The following is an 18,653-nucleotide window of genomic DNA, read 5'->3' as shown; positions in this document are numbered from 1 at the left end:
GTGATAGTTTGCAGGAGGTGTGGGAGGCGTGTTGATTACTGCTTGAGCTGGCCATATCCCTGCTAGAGGTGCAGGAGGCTTCTTGAGATCGGAAAAGATGGAGCACCCTTCCTTGGTTTACTGCCTGAGTCATGTAAGACCTCTAAAATACTCTATTTTCAAGGCTGCAAAAGATTTCCTTAGAACAACCTGCATATGTAGTGTAAAACTAGCTTGTGTGAGTGAGACTTCTTTTACCTGTGCTCATATAAACTTGGAGGTGACCAGTGAATTTGTGAGCTGTGCTGTGCATATCAAAGGCAGATTATTTTCTGGTTTGGGCTAGTTTTGAGGTGAGAGGAATGGTGCTGTGTAGTAGAGCCAGTTGCCAGACTGACTCCAAGACCCTGCAGGTTGATCTAGGATAATGGAGATGGCTTTCAGTCTCAAGTGTCTAGGAATCAGGTGATGATGAGGACAGCTCTACTGCTTGAAATGTGAACATGAGTGGGGAGGTAGTCAGAAAAATTTACTTGTGTTCCTTCTTATTCTCCAGAATTAGGTTTTCATTCCAGTTAGGAGACGCGCTTTCGCCGCTTTGATGGTACCAACAGCTCTGTCTCATCTGTCCTGAGGTACTGCATTAGTATCCTCCTCCCATGTTTTCACACACAGTCAGAAACTAAACCCTCCTCTCCAGGACACAACTACTGGTTGAAGTTATTGGGGAATGGAGATGGTGTAGAAATGGGTTCAAGTTACCTAATTCCAGGCACTGAGCTCAATTAAGTCTCCTCTTCAACTGCCTTCACGCCAAAGTTGAAAGCAGAACTATGTGAATGTCTTCCTCAGCCCTTCATCCTCCTGTCCCTGTAGCGTGTCAGTCATCTGGTGGACACAGACTGTAAATCCAGCTCCAGTAAATCTTAACTACTTGCAACAACTTTTGCAGTTCTTTTTGGGAAGACTGTGAGAGGACCATATTATTGCAGCTGATATTGGGCGCCTTAAATATCTGACTTGTAACTAACCTGAGCTGGCGGGAGTGTATGCCTCCTTCTTTCTGTCTTAAAGTTTTTGTCTCTCTCTTCGGGTTTTGATCAGGTGTGGAAAAGAAATTTTCCTTTGAAATCACCAAATATTTCACTGGCAGTAAGAGCCATTTCTCATCCACCTCCAGTCAACATTTTGTGTCATTAGTTTCTGATAAGGGCACAATCTTGTAATAAGCAATCAGAAATGGCAGTGATAAAGTTAGAGATGTAAAAAGGAGCTACAGGACTGCAGTCAGTACCAGCACGCATCTTACGGATACAGGAGATTCTGTAACTCTCTGAAGACGAACCGTGAAGGTTGGTTGATGTTATGTTAGGTGAGGTTCGTGTTACATCTCTGCTTCTGGGTGGAGTAAAGACCATATGGGAACTAGAAAAGATGCCATTTCAGTCCCTTGCTTGGTGATTTTATGTGACATGGGTTGTAAAACTTTTGATATTGCTGTGTACAAGGAGAGGAAATTGTGTGTGTTAACACTCCTTTTCTGTACCTTCTAATACACAAATGGGGAGTGAGGCAGGCACAGAGCTGGGAGGGGTCATCTTTGGAGGGGTCTCAGACATGCAGCTTCTGATGCAATGATTTTAGTGCTGGTAAAGTGCAGATACTGCAGAAGCTGTCACCATCCAGATAAAAACTTTTAAAATTTTTTTTTTCTTTCGCTATCAGCAGCTGCATACAGCATCTCCCCACTGGTAGAATAAATCTGATTTAAAAATGTAGTTGTAAGCAACAATGATTTTATCCTAGTGAAAAGATTTTATCAAAGAGAAAAAATGTTGTGGCTCCGCGTAATTTTTCAGATATGATGAATAACAGCATAGTATGACCCTCAGTCATAGGAACTTAATTGTAAAAGAACTATTGAGCATATCAGATATAGTCAACTTTTTCTCTCCTGTCATTTTTTTCACAGGCAGAGTTTGGTTTATAGATAGATCTTGACAAAAATCTGCCACAGGCAAATTCCAACAAAAGAACAACTTCAAACACATCCAATTAACAATTTATGAAAGGAAATCCAACAGAAAATTACACAGAGATTCACAGGGCATAAAATTTGACACTAAATAAAATTTAATCTGGAAATGCCTGTATAGGGAGTTATGGCCACTTCCAGTGCACTGTCAAAAAGAACTTTATCTGTGGAGGCTGAGTGAGTGCCCTCCATCATATCTTTTCTTGCTCTAAATAAAATATTTTGTCAGACATGGCAATGAGCACAACTCAAAAGGGAATGAAGACCACTGATAAACCAAGCTATATGCAACTTTCAGTCAGAAGTATTAAAAGTCATTAGATTTCTTCACACTTTCAAATCTAGGATTTATTCACTTTATCAGAGAAATGAGGGGCTCTGTACCATCACTAAACACAAAATCACTTTTAATTTGTTAGCACAGCCAGCCACCATACATACCCCGACAGCAGGTCATGATGACTATATTTAATGTTACTATGGAGCCATCTTTATGTCAGGAAGGAAATTTCAGCCCCCCTGCGTCCTGTTGTTTCCTGATTTACTCACTCATTCAGCAGCCGTGGTTGCATTTTCTCAAAAGATGTTAAGGATACAAACTCCCGTAATTGCCTTCAGCAGCTCTGAAATTAACTTAAGCCACTACTTTGTTTAGATAAAAACATCTGTGTCTAGACCATTATCTATTTAAAAACATGAATAGCTGGCTTTTGTAAGGGATGACTGAGCAGCATCACTTGCATTGCACTATCTGGATTATTTGGAGGAGGCGTGTTCTTTACAGATACCAGGACTAACAAGTGGGGATGACTAATAGAGTTGACAGAGGACAAGATCAAACATATTTGTGATACAACTGTAGTATTACATGGATTAATACAATTTGAAGAGTTGGTTGCTGTATTGCTGTCTCTCCTGTTAATCCTGTGCTCCCAAATCAGAACAGAACAGGAAACCTTTGAAAACTTGTAAATTTGTTACCTTCCACTGAAATGCATATATGCATAGGAAAGCATGGCTTTAACTGTTCATTCATGTGCATTTAAGTCTATGGCACAGTGTCCTTGCTGTGACCGTAGTAGAAGAATTTCATTGGATCACTGTTTTCCTGTGTCTCCAGAGGGTAGACACTTGGGCTCTCCCAGCCTGCTTGGCGTTGTGCAGTATAACTGACTCTGCATGTCCTAGTTAGCCCACTGGTGAAGACGAGAAGACACCTCTGTCACTATAAATGAAGCATTAGAATACCCCAAGGGCTTTTTTCTTGAGTTCATTAATACATGCTTTTGGCACTGAAACACTCTACCAGATAAGTTGGTGTCCAAGGCACGTAATAATTAGTGAATAAAACACCCCCAGAGTATTTTAATCCTATTAAAATGTGTCTTTTAAAGTGTAAATGAATTTCTAATCTAATTTTAAATGATGATTTTCTTCCCATAACACACACTTTCTCTGTAGATAACAGATCCCAGGGAAGCAGAAGGTGAAGGAGAGTAAGACATTAATGTCAAAGATTTTAATCTTCTGTTTATATTTTTGAAAGATACTTGGCCATTTGCTTTTGATTTTTCTGTATGCCTCTACTTCTTCCATCACCCCAGTTCCTTCATCACATTGTATAATTTTCCTTGTCTGCATCTAGGTCATGGCGATAATAATAATAATGAATTAATTTTGTAAGGCAAAGTCTAGGATTAGGCAACTGCAAAACTTCTTCAGCTTCTAAATGCAGGAATTATACACTGTTTAAAGAATTAAAGAAGAGTTAATTTGCTAAATAAGCATTTCCGGGTGCCTGAAATTCACAGAATCACAGAATGGTAGGGGTTGGAAGGGACCTCTGGAGATCATCCTGTCCCACCCCCTGCTTGAGCAGGCACACCCAGAGCAGGGGGCACAGGACCCCCCAAGGCAGGGGGTGAATGTCTCCAGGGAAGGCACCCCACAGCCTCTCTGGGCAGCCTGTGCCCCTGCTCTGGCACCCGCACAGGGAAGGGGTTTCTCCTCATGTTCAGGTGGAACTTCCCGTGTTCCAGCTTGTGCCCGTTGCCCCTTGGCCTGTTATTGGGCACCCCTGAAAAGAGTCTTGTCCCATCCTCCTGACACCCAGCTTTCAGATATTTACAGGTATTGATGAGATCCCCCCTCAGTCTTCTCTTCTCCAGGCTGAACAAACCCAGGTCTCTCAGCCTTTCCTCATAAGGGAGATGCTCCAGCCCCTGATCACCTTGGCAGCTCTGTGCTGGCCTTGCTCAAGCAGTTCCCTGTCTTTCTTGAACTGGGGGGCCCAGAACTGGACGCAGCACTCCAGATGAGGCCTCACCGGGGCAGAGCAGAGGGGGAGGATAACCTCCCTCACCCTGCTGGCCACACTCCTTTTAATGCAGCCCAGGATATCATTGGCCTTCTTGGCCACAAGGGCACAGTGCTGGCTCAGGGTCAACTTGTTGACCACCAGCACTCCCAGGTCTTCAAAGTCTTACCAACCAGGGTGTCTAAATGCTAATGCAATGCGAGTTAAATATTACCCATGTTTTCTCTCCCTCCTTCACAATTCCTCCAAGGCAGATCTCTAAGCATCAAGCAAGAACTGAAACACATGATAAGTTACTTTTTTTTTCTCATTCCCCTGCCTCCCTCATGCAGGCTTGGTTAGGTTTCTCATTCTTGCTGTGGTGATTTGGCATTGTTTCTACTGCAACTTACTTCAAGTCCTCTCAGTCCTTCCAGTTCTGCTGTCCTTCTGTGCCCTTCCAGCAAGCTGCCTGACGGCCTTGCTTCCTATTCACTCTGTGGGAATTGAGGGCATTTAATGTCTTTGAAAAGTTAGCCACAGCAAGACAGCAAATGCCTTTATTTCTCAGGCACAACTCATTGAAAAACCCTTGTGTTTGTGCTTCAGCTAAGCCCAAATTCAGAGAACTGAACATCTTCCTGAATTCTTGTGCTTGTTTTCTCCTGTAGCTTTCAGAGACTTTGGGGACATAGAGGACAAGAATATGCTGCAGTGACTGCCATTTCTTCTTTCATCTTCAAAGCATCAGAACCACTTGGATTGCTTTTTTTATTGCAACTTTTGATGAGGAGTCAAAGCTCAGCTCAAGGCCAGTTTAAAGGACCATGTGCATTGTTTGAAGTGAAATACTTATGCTTTTGTAGGATTGAAGTCCTCAGCAGTGCCTATTAGTTCAGAACTTGAGCTGAGCCACCTGATCCTCCAAACCAACCTTGTGTCAGTTTGTTCTCCAAGTCCAGTCTAGACTGAACCTAACGTATCTGTAGACATAGAAGGTAAAGGCTTGGAGGAGGAGAAGACCTTGTTCAAGTTCTGTCCCTACCTGCAGTGTCGATGTAGCTGGATCATGAATAGACTCTTTCAATCTAGGTCTGAATACAAGCACAGCTCCCAGAGGCAATATGAGCATCTAACTACCTAGAAAAAGGCATCTGATGTGTCAGCAAAATCAAGTCAATCCTATAGAGTGAACACCATGAAGCTGAGTGGCTAAAACAGATGATGATGATGCAGTCACATTAATATAATGATTTCCCCCCCTTTTTTTAGCTGCATTTAGTTTATCTCATTAATAGATGAGATAACATCCTTTGTTATGTTGAATGTTGCAAGTTGGATCATAAAGTCTTCAAGGTAAATGCATAGGCTTTATGTCTGCCTGAGAAAGTATCTAATTCCAGAAAAATGTGCAGGAAAATCAACAAGGTAAATGTGTCATTTTTCAGATGAACATAAATGTTTTGTTCTGTCATAGCTGTTGGAAAATTGAAGCTGGCTGCTGGGGCGCAGATGTAGCTCAGGACATCTGGCTTCAGGTCCTAACACTTCCTTCAAGACCTGATATGTTTCCTGTCATGTAACTCGCTCTTCTCCTCTTTACCTTTTCATCCCTGTTTATGTGATCTGTTATGTTACTATTTTCTTTTCCCATAAGAAGGCTGTGTAAAAACAAACATTTACACTTCCTTTGCTTTCTTTCCATTATCCCATCTCAGCAGAGCCCTAGGACCCCCTTCTCTGACCTGCCTGATGATGAGAAGATCTTTAACGGAGGAGATGGCACATGGCAGAACCAGAGCCAGGATCAAGCCTTGCTCTCGGAAATCACAGAAGAGGATCTGGAGGCCATCCGTCAGCGGGAAGAGGCTATTCAGCAGATTGAGGTCAGTAACCTTCTCCAGTCATGGGCTTCAAGCTGGAAGTGCAGATTCCTTGTGTGTGCATTGCTCAACATGATGAAAGAACTGCTGATTTACATTGCTGCCAGTAGATTAACACTAAAAATGGGAGAGATTATCAAGTTTTTCTAAAAACGGAGATCAGTGGCAGGAGGAAGAATTTGAAATCCCTATGACCTCTAATGAAAATGACAAGAATTTATTAATGTTCAAGGGATAATGCATTTTTTTCCAGTCGGTCTTCCATAACAGAGTCTGTAACGAGGTAGTTTGCTTGAGTGTGGTTCTGCAGCAAAACAATTTACTTGATGCATGCAAACTTGAAACTGGAATTTGTTACAGACAGAGAATATTCAGCTTTACCATTGGAGAGAATAATAGGTAGACGAAAAGAAATAACTTGTTAACTTTTTCAAATAATTCAATATTTTTGCTTTATCCAAGTATTTGGATGGTCTTGATGTAGTTAAAAGAAGACATACTATTTTTATTCCCCTTTTTTTTTTGGAAGTGCTATAAATGTATGAAAAAGAAAAAGGAATAAAAAGAGGTCTGGAGAAGTTAAACATCCCACTTTTTTTTTTTCTTTTTATTCTTCTCTTTTTTATGCTTTTGGGAAACTCTTGTTACTCAAATTTAAGCAATAATTGAGTAAAACCAGAACGTGTTAAATCTTTCTAATTTGTATGCTTTTACAGGCCTAAACTCAGGATGAACCAAAAAAAGAGGGCTTCAGAATAATCAGAACATTTAATTAAGGACTATACTTTGTCCTTTAATTGCATTGAGCTAATTTTATCAGAATAGATTTTGGTTGTGGTATAGCAGGAATTGTGATTAAGTTAACAGTGCAAAAAGGGGACAGACGTTCCTTCCGTAGACTGGTGCTTTGAGGCTTTGACCTCGGTTTGCAAACAGTGATAGCTACATATGATTCAGCACTGTAAGTAAGAAATTTTGATAGTTTTCCAGGAATGGGTTGAGGTTAGTGTATGTCTAATTTCTATTATGGTTTGCTGAATAGACATGATTGAGCTTTGTGGACTTGTTGCATTACTAGGGATGAAATTTGTAAAGAATATTCTCATACTGAGTATCTTTGGATGTGAATTGTCCTTTCATACTTGAGGCATCTCTTTGCATCCACCAGGACAAACTCTAGGGAACTTTGTTGCAAGAAAATGCATGTTTTTGAATGTTCCTGAACTTTGATATTCAAAAAGGATGGATATAAAGGTATTTCTGAAATGGTGTTGTGGACACAAAGGATATTGTTGTGATCCTTTTGTTTGAAATATAGTCACTGCCCTTTTTTTTTCTTTCTTTATGTTGCCCCCTATCCTCCCCAGAAAAAAAAAACAACCAACGAACCACATTTAGTGTTTGCCCATTAGGCAGTGGAGAATGACAAACCCCAAGCCAGCCTCAAGTGCACCAACTTTGGAAAATCAAGAGGTACAGACATGTCTCTTTAGAGAGAACCTGATTTTGCTGGTTAAATCCCATTTCTCTGTCAGAAGCTGGTATCTCTGCATGGGGCTGCACTGGACTCCGGTGGGGTACTTTGGGCGAGTTGAGTGAATCCAGTCCCAGCGCTACATAACTTCAAAATAAATGCAACACTCATGTATTGGGCAAGTTGCGTATCTGTTGATTTGGTAGGTCCTGTATACCTTTCTGCCTAACATGAATTTACCGCTGAATAACTTATTCAACTTACGTCGTTAATAACTTATTCAATTTAAGCTGTTAATGTTGTTTATCCTTCTGCTTCCTAAGAATGTGTGCACTTCCATTTTACCTGTTTTTTTCCCTATCTCCATCACAACCACATTAATTTTGCTTTGCTATCCAAGCTCCATATTCCTCCTATAAGGAGGACTGCATTCCACATGGATTATTTCAAACGTAGCTTAAGCACTTCTCCTCAGGAGGAAAATATTTAGAACCAATAGTACTTTATTTAACACCTCTTTTGAAAGAAATATAATGAAAATGAAATGGAGTTTTGGACTGCATCATACCTCTCCCCAGCTGTATTTAAATAAGCAGATGGTGCTTTTAAATAATTTCCACTGGATTTTGTTTTACTGTTTGTTGACCCACACAAATGTATTTCTTGTGAAAGAGCTCATCTTGCACATTAAAACTTCCCCGAATTCATTAGAAGTTTCGGGTGTACAGAGAAGGAACTCACTGAGCTCATAGTTACCCCGACAAGTTTTTTTTCCAATATGTTTTCAAATCCAGTAAGTAGCCAAGACTTTTAAAAGGAAACATTATTCCTAACTGTCAAACACAGCTAATAAACTGAATTTATTGCCAAATTGATGTATAGCTTTTGTTCTCCTTTGCTCTTTGGGGACCAGAAAGGAGAACAGAGCTGTGCAAAACATCTTATGCAAGTAGATTGGTGTTGCTGGGATTTTTACTTTTCCTGATATCTAGCACCAGAAACAAGTAGATCTTAAGCAGCACAGAAGAGGTCACAGAGCATTGCTAGAACATCAAATCTTCTGGGCCATGGTGATTAGCACACAACTTTGGAAAAGCTCATGGTTCTGGTACCAGTAATGGGCCTTTTTTTTTTTTTAAGAGACATTGAATTTGCCCTTTTTGCAAGAACAGATATAAAACCTTTTTCATTGCTGAAGAAATGAGGAAATAAATTCTGTTCCTGCCTTGTGTCCTGAAAAACAGATATAAAAGTGTGCCCATAATAGACATCTTCTTAATGTTCCAATGACTCTTTCCCACTTGTGTGTTTTCCACATCTCCAGAATCTCTTCAGAGGTTCAGGTTAATGGGACATTGTTCTCTGCCATGAACATCCCTTGAGGCACTTTTCAGCATTCACAGTTTCCACCTAGAAAGATAACAGCCATGTCAAAAGTTCAGCTGGCTGTTCATTTTATTTAAATGTGCCTCTTTTGCTATTGCTTGCAGATTAAAAATAGAGAAGTCTGCAAAGGAGATGTCTCGCCAAAACCTTACATTTTGGATAAAGATCTTTATTGCTTGGAAATGTCAAAATCTGGTAGGACACAGCAGCCTTGACACAAGTGTTATTTCTTAAAATATTGCTCTGAACTGTTATATAAAACCTATTTTAACTTGAACTGTATTGGCAGTGAATAATAGATGCCATAACAACTTTATATATAGCACTGTAAAATGTGCCATCAGAAATACATGAGCTGAACTGTAATGTGCATTGTCAGTGCTCGGTGCTGGCACAAGCTCTGTCATAGCAAATATATATAATTTAGCGTCCCATGCCTCTCACTAGCACCTGTGGTCATGTGAAAAATGGAATGAAATAAAACTTTGAGAAGAAGTGGATAACCATTGAAAGGAGAACTTCAGAATTTTATCTGGTGGCTGGAAAGACCTATAAAAAAAGATGCTAAATGATGTATTGATTCAGAAAGCCTCGAGTGATCCTCCCCATGCAGGCAGCTTCTCCAGAGGTGATGAAGAAGGAAGATGAGATGAACCTCTCACAGGTCCCACCAGCATTTCCTTGGAGTCACCACCAGGTGATCCCGCCTTCTGCACAACCTGCTTTCCTTTCTCAGAGCAGTCTCCTGTCCCACTCCTGTGGTTCCCAGGCTGCTAACACAGCAGTGGGCACTCTCCTACCACGAAGAGTGCGCAATAGCTGAGACAGAACTACACCAGGGAAAGGGCAGATATGGAGAACAGGGCTTGCTCCTGGTATTGGGAACAGTTGTCCCTAAAATAGCAAGGTTCACGTCATCTATCCTGACTTCCCTACACCTCTTTTTCTCTCCGCCCCCACAGGAGGAGCAGCAGCAATAGAGAGCTCAGTCCATGGAGGCAGGAAGCTGCCCATTTTATCAGCTACCAAATCTGACACTACCAGGACTAACCACATCAATTCTCAGCCCTGAAAACCAGCAGCTGCCAGTCAGTTTATACAGATAATTGTAGTTACTACATTACTTAGGAGACAAGAAGTCAGTGATTCAGATCAAATGAATACAAGGTACGTCTGAAGCTGAAACAGTTTAATTATTAATCACTACTGGATGGTCAGACATTGCAAACTGAAGAACATCTGTTGCAGATGACTCTGCAGCCATGAAGAGTCCCCCAGTGGAAAGGTGCTAGGAAAGCATTTGGAGAAATTAGTTTGAGTATCAACTCTGCCATCAACTCCTCATGTGCCCTGGGCACTGATCATACTGATCTTAAATCACTTACCTATAAAACGAGCCTGAAAGTGTCACCCTGTCTCTCAGAGCAATTGGGAGAATAAGTTGTTCCGTATGTTCCTTCCTCACTTTGGTCAGAAGACAGTAAATAGAAAAATCACCTCTGCTCCCTGGGGTATTTCCACAGGTTTCCATTTATTTCTTTTTGTATTTAATGCAGAACTCAGACTTTAACTTGGCTGATGTGAGAAGGCGGGCAGTTTTCTCCAGTAATATATGATCATCAGAACATAAGAGCCAATGCTGTCTGGTGATGCTTTGCTAACCTCTGGCAAGTGAGTATAAGGTGAGAATATCTCCATCCAGTTTCTAATCATCAGCTGAGGATATCCTCAGGAAAGCTTCATTTTAGTTGACGTGTCTCTTGGCAAAAGAGGAGGAGAGTTGGACAGGGTGTGGCAACAGGTGTGAGAGAAATGCCTTTATTTTTAAGAAAGGTTGTTACTTCTGGGTCGGTGTTGAGAAATGTTGATGCTCATTTCCTATCTGTTTTGAAGAGAAGTGATAGATGCCAGCCTCCATGCCTGTCAGTCAAACACTTGTAAACAGACAGAAAATGAGATACAATAAAAATAAAACAAAAAAAGCCCCACAGAGGCTGTCAGAGTGTGTTTGTTAGTTCAGACATGTTCCTTGTTCACTCATTACTACATGTCATTTCTTGCTGAGGGGTATTTTCAGTAAAATCTCTCACTGATGCTAGCAGTTTAGAAGGTTTAATGCAAGCTACTTCATATCTTTCATCAGTTTCGATAGTCCAGGGTTTTGACTTATGAGGGCTCTGCCTGCCTCTTCACAGAGACTTTTCAACTTAGAGTAATGTATAAATAACACAATATCATGACAAGCACCATAAGTGAAAGATCTGGTGCCGCCTGAGTGTCAAACAGCACTCTTTTCATGGCAGCACAGTGGAACCTAATTATCATGAGCAGCAGAGCTGCCTGCAAGGTTGACATGGCCATCCCTGGGACTTGGTATTGAGTTGTTCCCTAAAGAATACACTTGAGTATTTTGGCCAGTCTAATTTAAAATGACCCAAGCTGTAGGGCTGCCACCATTTATTTCAGGAGACTATTTCACGGTCCAGCAGGCTTCAGTGTTGATGAAATGCTTCCCTCTGTTCTTGCTAAAGATCCCTTTCTCATTCTCATCTCTTTATACCTAGTAAAACTCTACTGGACCCTGCAAATAATTCTTCTTTCCCTTTGGCTTTTAAACTCCTCAAATGCTAGCAGTTATCTTCCTCTTCACAAGTCAGTCTCCCTTGCTTGTCAGTCACTTAAGTGCTCTATTCTCAATTATTTCCCATTTGTTAGCTCCTTTCTCCTACAGCAGCAGACTGTGTATAGGATGTTGGTGTTGCACCAAAGCTGAACAGAAGAAATGTGTAAAAAAACCCCATGGATCCAGTTCAGAGGTTACAAGTGCTGATGGAAAATTTCTAGATAATTTCTATGCTAGTAAACTAAACAGTACCAAGGACACTAGAACTGACTCATTATACTTCTAAATTGTTAGAGCATATCCTGGCACACTTTTGACCCACATTAGCCAGTGCTTGCCCAAATATTGACACAGTCTGAGAGTTAACATTTTCTCCATAACCAGTTACGAGGCAGCCACCCTGTTCAGAGGGTAAGGGGACTTGATGTGGATACAATGAAGTACATACCTGCAGTTTCAGTGCCTGAGAATAGGCATCTTCCTTGTCCTTATATACCTGCAGTCCTATTGATTTGATGATTTGATCACAAAAATTTCCTTTAGTCTTCACTGACATTTAGGGAAGAAGAGGAGTAAGGTGAATTAAGGGTAAATTCCATGGGAAACTGTGCAAGCCTGAGGGCAAAATAAGAGCTATGTGAAAATAACAGCTGGCCTCTTTGAAAATGTGGAGAAGCCTTAGCAAGTATTGAGAACAAAAAGCAGTCTATCCCAGCAGACTCATGCAGTGACTGTTTTCATTGCATATTGATTTGCCCATGCCTCCTCTCTTGGTCCCCTTGTGGCCTCTTCAACTTATGCATTGCTCCAAACTGCAATTACTTGCCTTCACATCAAAACCCTTCATAGGCAATCACCACATCCTTAACATATTGCCTTCAAACTGCCAGTGTCATGCCAGTCAGCACTGAAAAGTTTTATTAATTGGAGTTTCAGAGGCTCTGCCCTGATGGGCCAGTGCTGTTTTTGTGTTTTCAGTGTCATTTTGACTCTCTCCCTGTTTCACTCCAGATGGTGCTCTCTCAAGCATCGTCATTAAACATGTGCTATTTAACTTCCAAGCTTCTTTGTAGAGCAAGTCTGCTTAGGGTATGTCTATTCAAATGTTTTGGCTTCTCTGAGAAAGGCAGGATTAGAATCATAGAATAGAATCATAGAATAATTTAGGTAGGAAAAGGCCCTTAAGATCATTGAGTCCAACCATTAACCTAACACCTTCAAGTCCACCACTAAACCATGTCCCTAAGTGTCTTTTAAATACCTCCAATGATGGTCACTCAACCACTTCCCTGGGCAGCCTGTTCCAATGCTTGACAACACTTTCAGTAAAAAAATTCTTCATAATATCCAATCTAAACCTTCCCTGATGCAGCTTGAAACCATTTCCTCTCGTCCTATCACTAGTGACTTGGGAGAAAAGACTAACACCCACCTCACTGCAACCTCCTTTCAGAGAGTTGTAGAGAGCGATAAGGTCTCCCCTCAGCCTCCTCTTCTCCAGGCTAAACCCCCCCAGCTCCCTCAGCCGCCCCCCAGCACACTTGTGCTCCAGACCCTGCCCCAGCCCCGCTGCCCTTCTCTGGACACGCTCCAGCCCCTCCAGGCCCTTCTTGTCCTGAGGGGCCCAAACCTGAGCCCGGCATTCGAGGTGGGGCCTCCCCAGGGCCGAGCACAGGGGCCCCATCCCTGCCCGGCTCCTGCTGGCCACACCAGTGCTGACACAAGCCCGGGGGCTGGTGGCCTCCTTGGCCACCTGGGCACAATTCCTGGGTCGTATTTTTAGGGGAATAATACACTTGCGCTCATATATTTTGTTTTAGTTCACTTCTGAGAGCACTGTCAGAACTCACAAATTAAATTCATGTGGGATGAGACTCCATTAAAAGATGTGTTGCAAGCATCCACCTCATGGACTTTGCCCAATAATAGACATTCAGTCCATAGGAAAAGGCTGGAGCTAGTGTAAAGTAAAACTTCATGGATAGTTTGGATATTAGGTCCCCAGCACCAGCTGCTCTGCAGTACTTGCCAGTGCAGGTACAGACTTAGTTCTTTCTAGAGCAACTGAGAGATAATATGCTTCCTGGTCTTCACCAGAAAGCCTGTGTGATTACGTATTACCTTAAGTTTGTCTTCTTCCATCCAGTACAGTTCCCAGTGCTGCATGGAGGTGCCATATACTTTTCTTATCATGTCCTCGAGTCCAGAACATCATCATGCTAGAGGAATTTCACTGTCATGCTAGAAGAAAATTGCTCCAACAAGCTGCGACAGAAGTCTCCCATGACACCTACCACCTTGCACAGTGAAAAAAAATACAAGATTACATTTCAGGGCTGAAGGGGAACCACCTGGGACCCAGAGGAGATCCAAGTGAAGTGCTCTGCAGTGTGAGCATAGCCAGTCAGTTCTGCTAGCCTCGCACAGTATGGCCTTCAACCGATCCATATGAAATGGCTGAGGAGTCGGGATCCTTTCCCTGCTGCAGCCCACGGAGTATGACAACTCAGTAACAACCTGGAGGACCATACAGGTGGCAGTTACATGCTAAAATAGCAAACACAAAAATCACATGCACCTACGGAGACTTCTTGCTGTATTTCCTTCTCTTTCAATTTCCACTGTTTATTGAATGCCACTGGTATATTGGTATACATCCATCTAGCCCATAAACTCAATATATCCAGACAAAGAGGCAAGAGATGAAATATGACTGGGTAATACATTGTGAAAATTCTCTCATCATCTCCTTTCTGCTCACACATCATTTTTTCTAGAACTACTTGCAAAAGTCCAAGCTTTTTCTTATTGGCTGGCTAAAACTGTATTTCTTCCTCTCCTCATGAAAATGATTAGAGCTTGTATATTTTTGCCATCAGTATTTTCTCAGGGATATGTGTACAACCTAGAATCTCACTTTGCAAGACAGAGAGGGTTTGGGAATATATAACGTTTATTTTGAGCCCTAGACATTTCTTAGGTGTAACCCTATGATGATACCGGGAGTAGTGAAGTGCTTTTAACTAAATTGGAGAGGTTTCCACTGTGTGCTAGAGATAATTTTCCTTTTCTGACTTAGATTCCCAGTGCCTTATCCAAAGACTGTTAGTGGCACAGAGTCTTGCCCTAAACCTTTTTCTTCATGCGCTCTTCCTTTCAGTGAGTTTGCATGAAGAAGCTGGTAATGAAAGCCTTGATTCAGCAAATCACTTACACCTGTCTTAAGAGCTTTACTGAATAGGGATGGACTTTAGTACCTACTAAAAGTGAAGTATTTCCTCTGCAGAAGGAGAAAATAGTGCTGACACACACATTATTTGCTAATAATCTGAATTTTAGGCAGACACATCTGCATATATAACCCCACAGAAATGGAGCTGAGTTAAAGACTTGTATATTGACTGTCAATGTACATTGATAAGGTAGAGAGCTGGAGAGAGATCTCTAGTGCTTGTGATGAAATAGTGTTTTGCTTCTGCAAATCCTCTCACTTAAGTGTTAATATTTCCTTTGTTAAAAGGATGTGTTACTTTCCACCTCCGTTTACTGCACTCTTGCCTATTTTTTTGTTGCCAGGTGGTGACTGTCTCAATAAAGGTAATATCTTGCTCCTATTTCTCTTAGCACAGACAGTACAAATATCACATGCCTCATCGATACAGCTATTTTTGTGGATGTGATTTGCTGCCCCAAAGGGGAATTACCACTCTCACCTATTCCTTAGGTTAGAGCAGTTCGCTCTTTAGTTCTCTGGTGCTAATTAATAACAATGTAGATCAATAGCCCATCAGCCGGCCAAGATCCCCTAGCAGTGCTCTCAAGAGCTGCTACTGCAGATTTGACTTCTTGCCTTCTTGTATTGAGTGCCCTGCTTTCTATTTTATTTCTTTTTGGTGGGGAAATCAAACTTCTCCCCAGTCCAGATAGAGATAATAACAACAGGTTAGTCTTATGTCATGAATAGATAAAAGCTCATGTGGCAAAGTCCTGGAGCATCCCATCGAGACCCTGCTGGTTGGAGAAGGAGCTCAAGACACAGGAGGGTGAACCAAGTGTATTGAAAAGACCCTACAGAGATAATAAGGGAAGAGATCACTGAGAAGGTGATTGAAATCCACATTTCGCAGCAAGACCAGTTCATGTTCCCTCCTATTTACCAAAAGGTGCCTGTTTCTTTATAAATTATTATTGTCAGTAATATTCTCCCATATCCTCACAGAAATTAGACTGAAAATCACAGACAATGTTAACAGTATGAGCAATGGATGTCAAATTTTAGAGACCGATGCCAAAGACAGTATTAGTTTATGCCTTTGCACTATGCAGGCTTACCTTCTTCAGGTATTCTTTAATAATTTTAATTGCTCTTTTATAAAAGAGGATGTTACAGAACTGTATTTCCCCACCACCCTGTTCACCATCTATCTAGCCACTGTGTCTCCTCTGGCTGTCATTTCCTTCCCTGTGTTGAAGTCTCCTGTCCCCCTTTGTATTGAGGCTACCAGACAGCACACTTGAGGCAGAAAGGCTGTTCAGACTCACCTGGGTGTTATGGAGAAATGCAGATTTTAATGTAAAAATTTTAACGTATTTTTTTCAATGCAAATTTTTAGCTAGACCCCTGAGCAAGCTGGTCTGACCTCGTAGTTGGTCCTGCTGTGAATGAGAGGCTGCACTAGGGTTCTCCTGTGGCCCCTTCAAACATGAATTATCCTGTGATACTGTGATCCCATTATCTCTCCTTCTCCTCTGACTGCACCACTGAGGGCTACCAAAAGTTCATGTGTTAATCTTGCTTCAATCTAAAGCCAAGACATCTCTATTTCCCTGACTGTGTGAGGTTCAAGTCATTCACATTCTCCCTCCTCTTCCATTTGTTGCCACTGCAGGCAGAGGTTCATGCTCTTCTTCCCTTTTCACACCACATTTGTCATTTATTTGGGAGAATAGTTAAGATATTAGGATGTCAGCATCCTTTTCTGCATTAGGTGGATCAGTAGAAATCAGCAAAGGCTGGTGTGCAGGACAGTCCCCATGCCTACGTCTGTACCTCCATGGAAGAATAGCTCTCTGAGGTGGCCCTGTGCCCAGTGGGTGTGTGTCCCATCAGTGGGGTTACTCTGTGGACATCCCAAGGACCATGTGTCCATATGCTCTGGCTGGTCCCGAGTCTGCACTGTCATGTTTGCTACGAGTGTGAAAAACAATGCTGATCTTACAAGTAACTGTTGGAGCTGCCCATTGCTGGTCGTGCAAACAGAGCTGTCTGGTCTATAGACCATTAAAGACATATCTGAAAGTGTGGCTGTGGAAGGAATATAGCAGGTGCCCCATGGTAGCATTCACCTCACCAAATGCAGATATCTTAAGAGTAGGTGTTTCTGCACACACTGTTTCTTAGGGTCTGTTTATACTCAAGGGAGGGAAATAAGGATTAGGGGTGAATAGAAATAGGGTTAGATTAGGCTCTGGGAATGTTCTGAACGCAAGACCAGAAGCTGGGCTTTTCTAAGCTGATGTTTGTTGATTGTGGATCTCTGTGTGCTTTCAAAGGACACTAAAACACTCTGCCACATTGTCCTTCTTTCCTAAAGTAAGTGTATTCTTTCCATTTTTACCGCTTTTGCCAACTCTTAGTTGTAACAGACTCTGTGCCTATTGCACAACTTTCTCCCCCATGCTCCTGCAAGCATCTCTTGTGAGTCCTTCACAGACCAGCATGACCTTGCTCTTTCTGTGCCCTCAGCTGACACAAAATCACACTTCTATACATCAAGCTCACCAGAAGTTTAGTGATAGGATGAGAGAAAATGGCCTAAAGCTGCGCCAGGGGAAGTTTAGGTTGGACATTAGGAAAAACTTCTTCACCGAAAGTGTTGTCAAACATTGGAACAGGCTGCCGAGGGAAGTGGTGGAGTCTCCATCCCTGGATGTATTTAAAAGAAGGTTAGATGTGGTGCTTGAGGATATGGTTTAGTAGTGGACTTGGCAGTGATAGCTTAGTGATTGGACTCAATGATCTTAAGGGTCTTTTCCAACCTTAACAATTCTATTATTCTATGATTCTCAGTCCTGTAGCCATTAGCAGCATGAGTCCTTACTTACTAAGGGGGGAGATGTATTAACCAAGACTCAGCAGACTGCTAGTATGGTGCTATCACTACTGAACTGGCTGGATTAGCCCAAATAGATGCAGCCTTTCTGAGCACTTTAAGCACATTTTTTCCTGAGCACTACTCCTTTTTGAGGAACAGACCTCAACAGGGTATGTTGGAATCATTGCTTTCCTACCATGTTTATTAATTCATTAGTCAAGTAGAGGAAAGAAACAAAGAATAGATAGCGTAAAAGTTGTCTGAGAAGCGTGGATAAGTCAAGGCCTCATAAAAATATTTCTAGTTCTCAGTAGGGTGTTGCTAGTCTCATAAAACTTGTAGAAGAGCAGGGTTTAGCCTGAAATGTTAGACCTCAAACATCAAAACACAACAGCTTTTAAATATTCCTTCCTTTACTGGAAATGTAGTAAACATACAAGCACCTGGGTTGATGCAGCGTCCTACCCTCTGTATTATCAATATGCATTGGAAGTTCATTATGGGTGAAGGAGGGGACTACTTTGATGCAGAGAGTTTAAGCACTTACAACCAAGGTCACAATTTCAGAAGAATTCAGATCTGTCTTCTCCAACAGCAAGTGGAACATAGATGTGGTGGGGTCAACTATGTAGCGAAAGTTTAGGTGCTTTATTTAGGTAGGCAACTGGAGACTATGGCTTAAAAACATCCATTTGCTCATGTAGGCATCAAAAACCACAGTTTTTGAAAATGTGGCCTCCTGCTGATATAAAGAACAAAGTTGAACTATCTTCTGATTTCGGCGTGAGGGATTGCTGTTGAATGATGGGAAATGGAAGGGCTTTGGTTCAAAGATCAAAACATATCCAGCCAGTTTTTTGTAAATTTAGTCTCAACATATTC

The 18,653-nt window shown here is 41.7% G+C and overlaps 1 protein-coding gene across 9 annotated transcripts in view; it reads left to right on the top strand.

Moving 5' to 3' along the window:
• The window catches only part of TSNARE1 (t-SNARE domain containing 1), a 510,738-nt gene that overhangs the window by 266,891 nt on the left and 225,194 nt on the right, over nucleotides 1-18,653 (top strand). For 7 of the 9 annotated variants that reach the window (XR_012659332.1, XM_075085931.1, XM_075085933.1 and 4 more), the window contains one exon: nucleotides 6,029-6,196. Coding sequence is in view for 8 of the 9 variants with exons in the window: in XM_075085931.1 (XP_074942032.1) it covers nucleotides 6,029-6,196 (168 nt within the window). In the remaining variant the exon portion in view is untranslated. The remainder of the gene's footprint in view (nucleotides 1-6,028; nucleotides 6,197-18,653) is intronic. The other 2 variants (XM_075085935.1, XM_075085934.1) reach the window with 1 other exon arrangement.

This window comes from Phalacrocorax aristotelis, chromosome 2, assembly GCF_949628215.1.
Source record: "Phalacrocorax aristotelis chromosome 2, bGulAri2.1, whole genome shotgun sequence".
Classification (NCBI taxonomy): Eukaryota; Metazoa; Chordata; class Aves; order Suliformes; family Phalacrocoracidae; genus Phalacrocorax; species Phalacrocorax aristotelis.
This window is presented reverse-complemented; position numbering and strand designations above follow the sequence as displayed.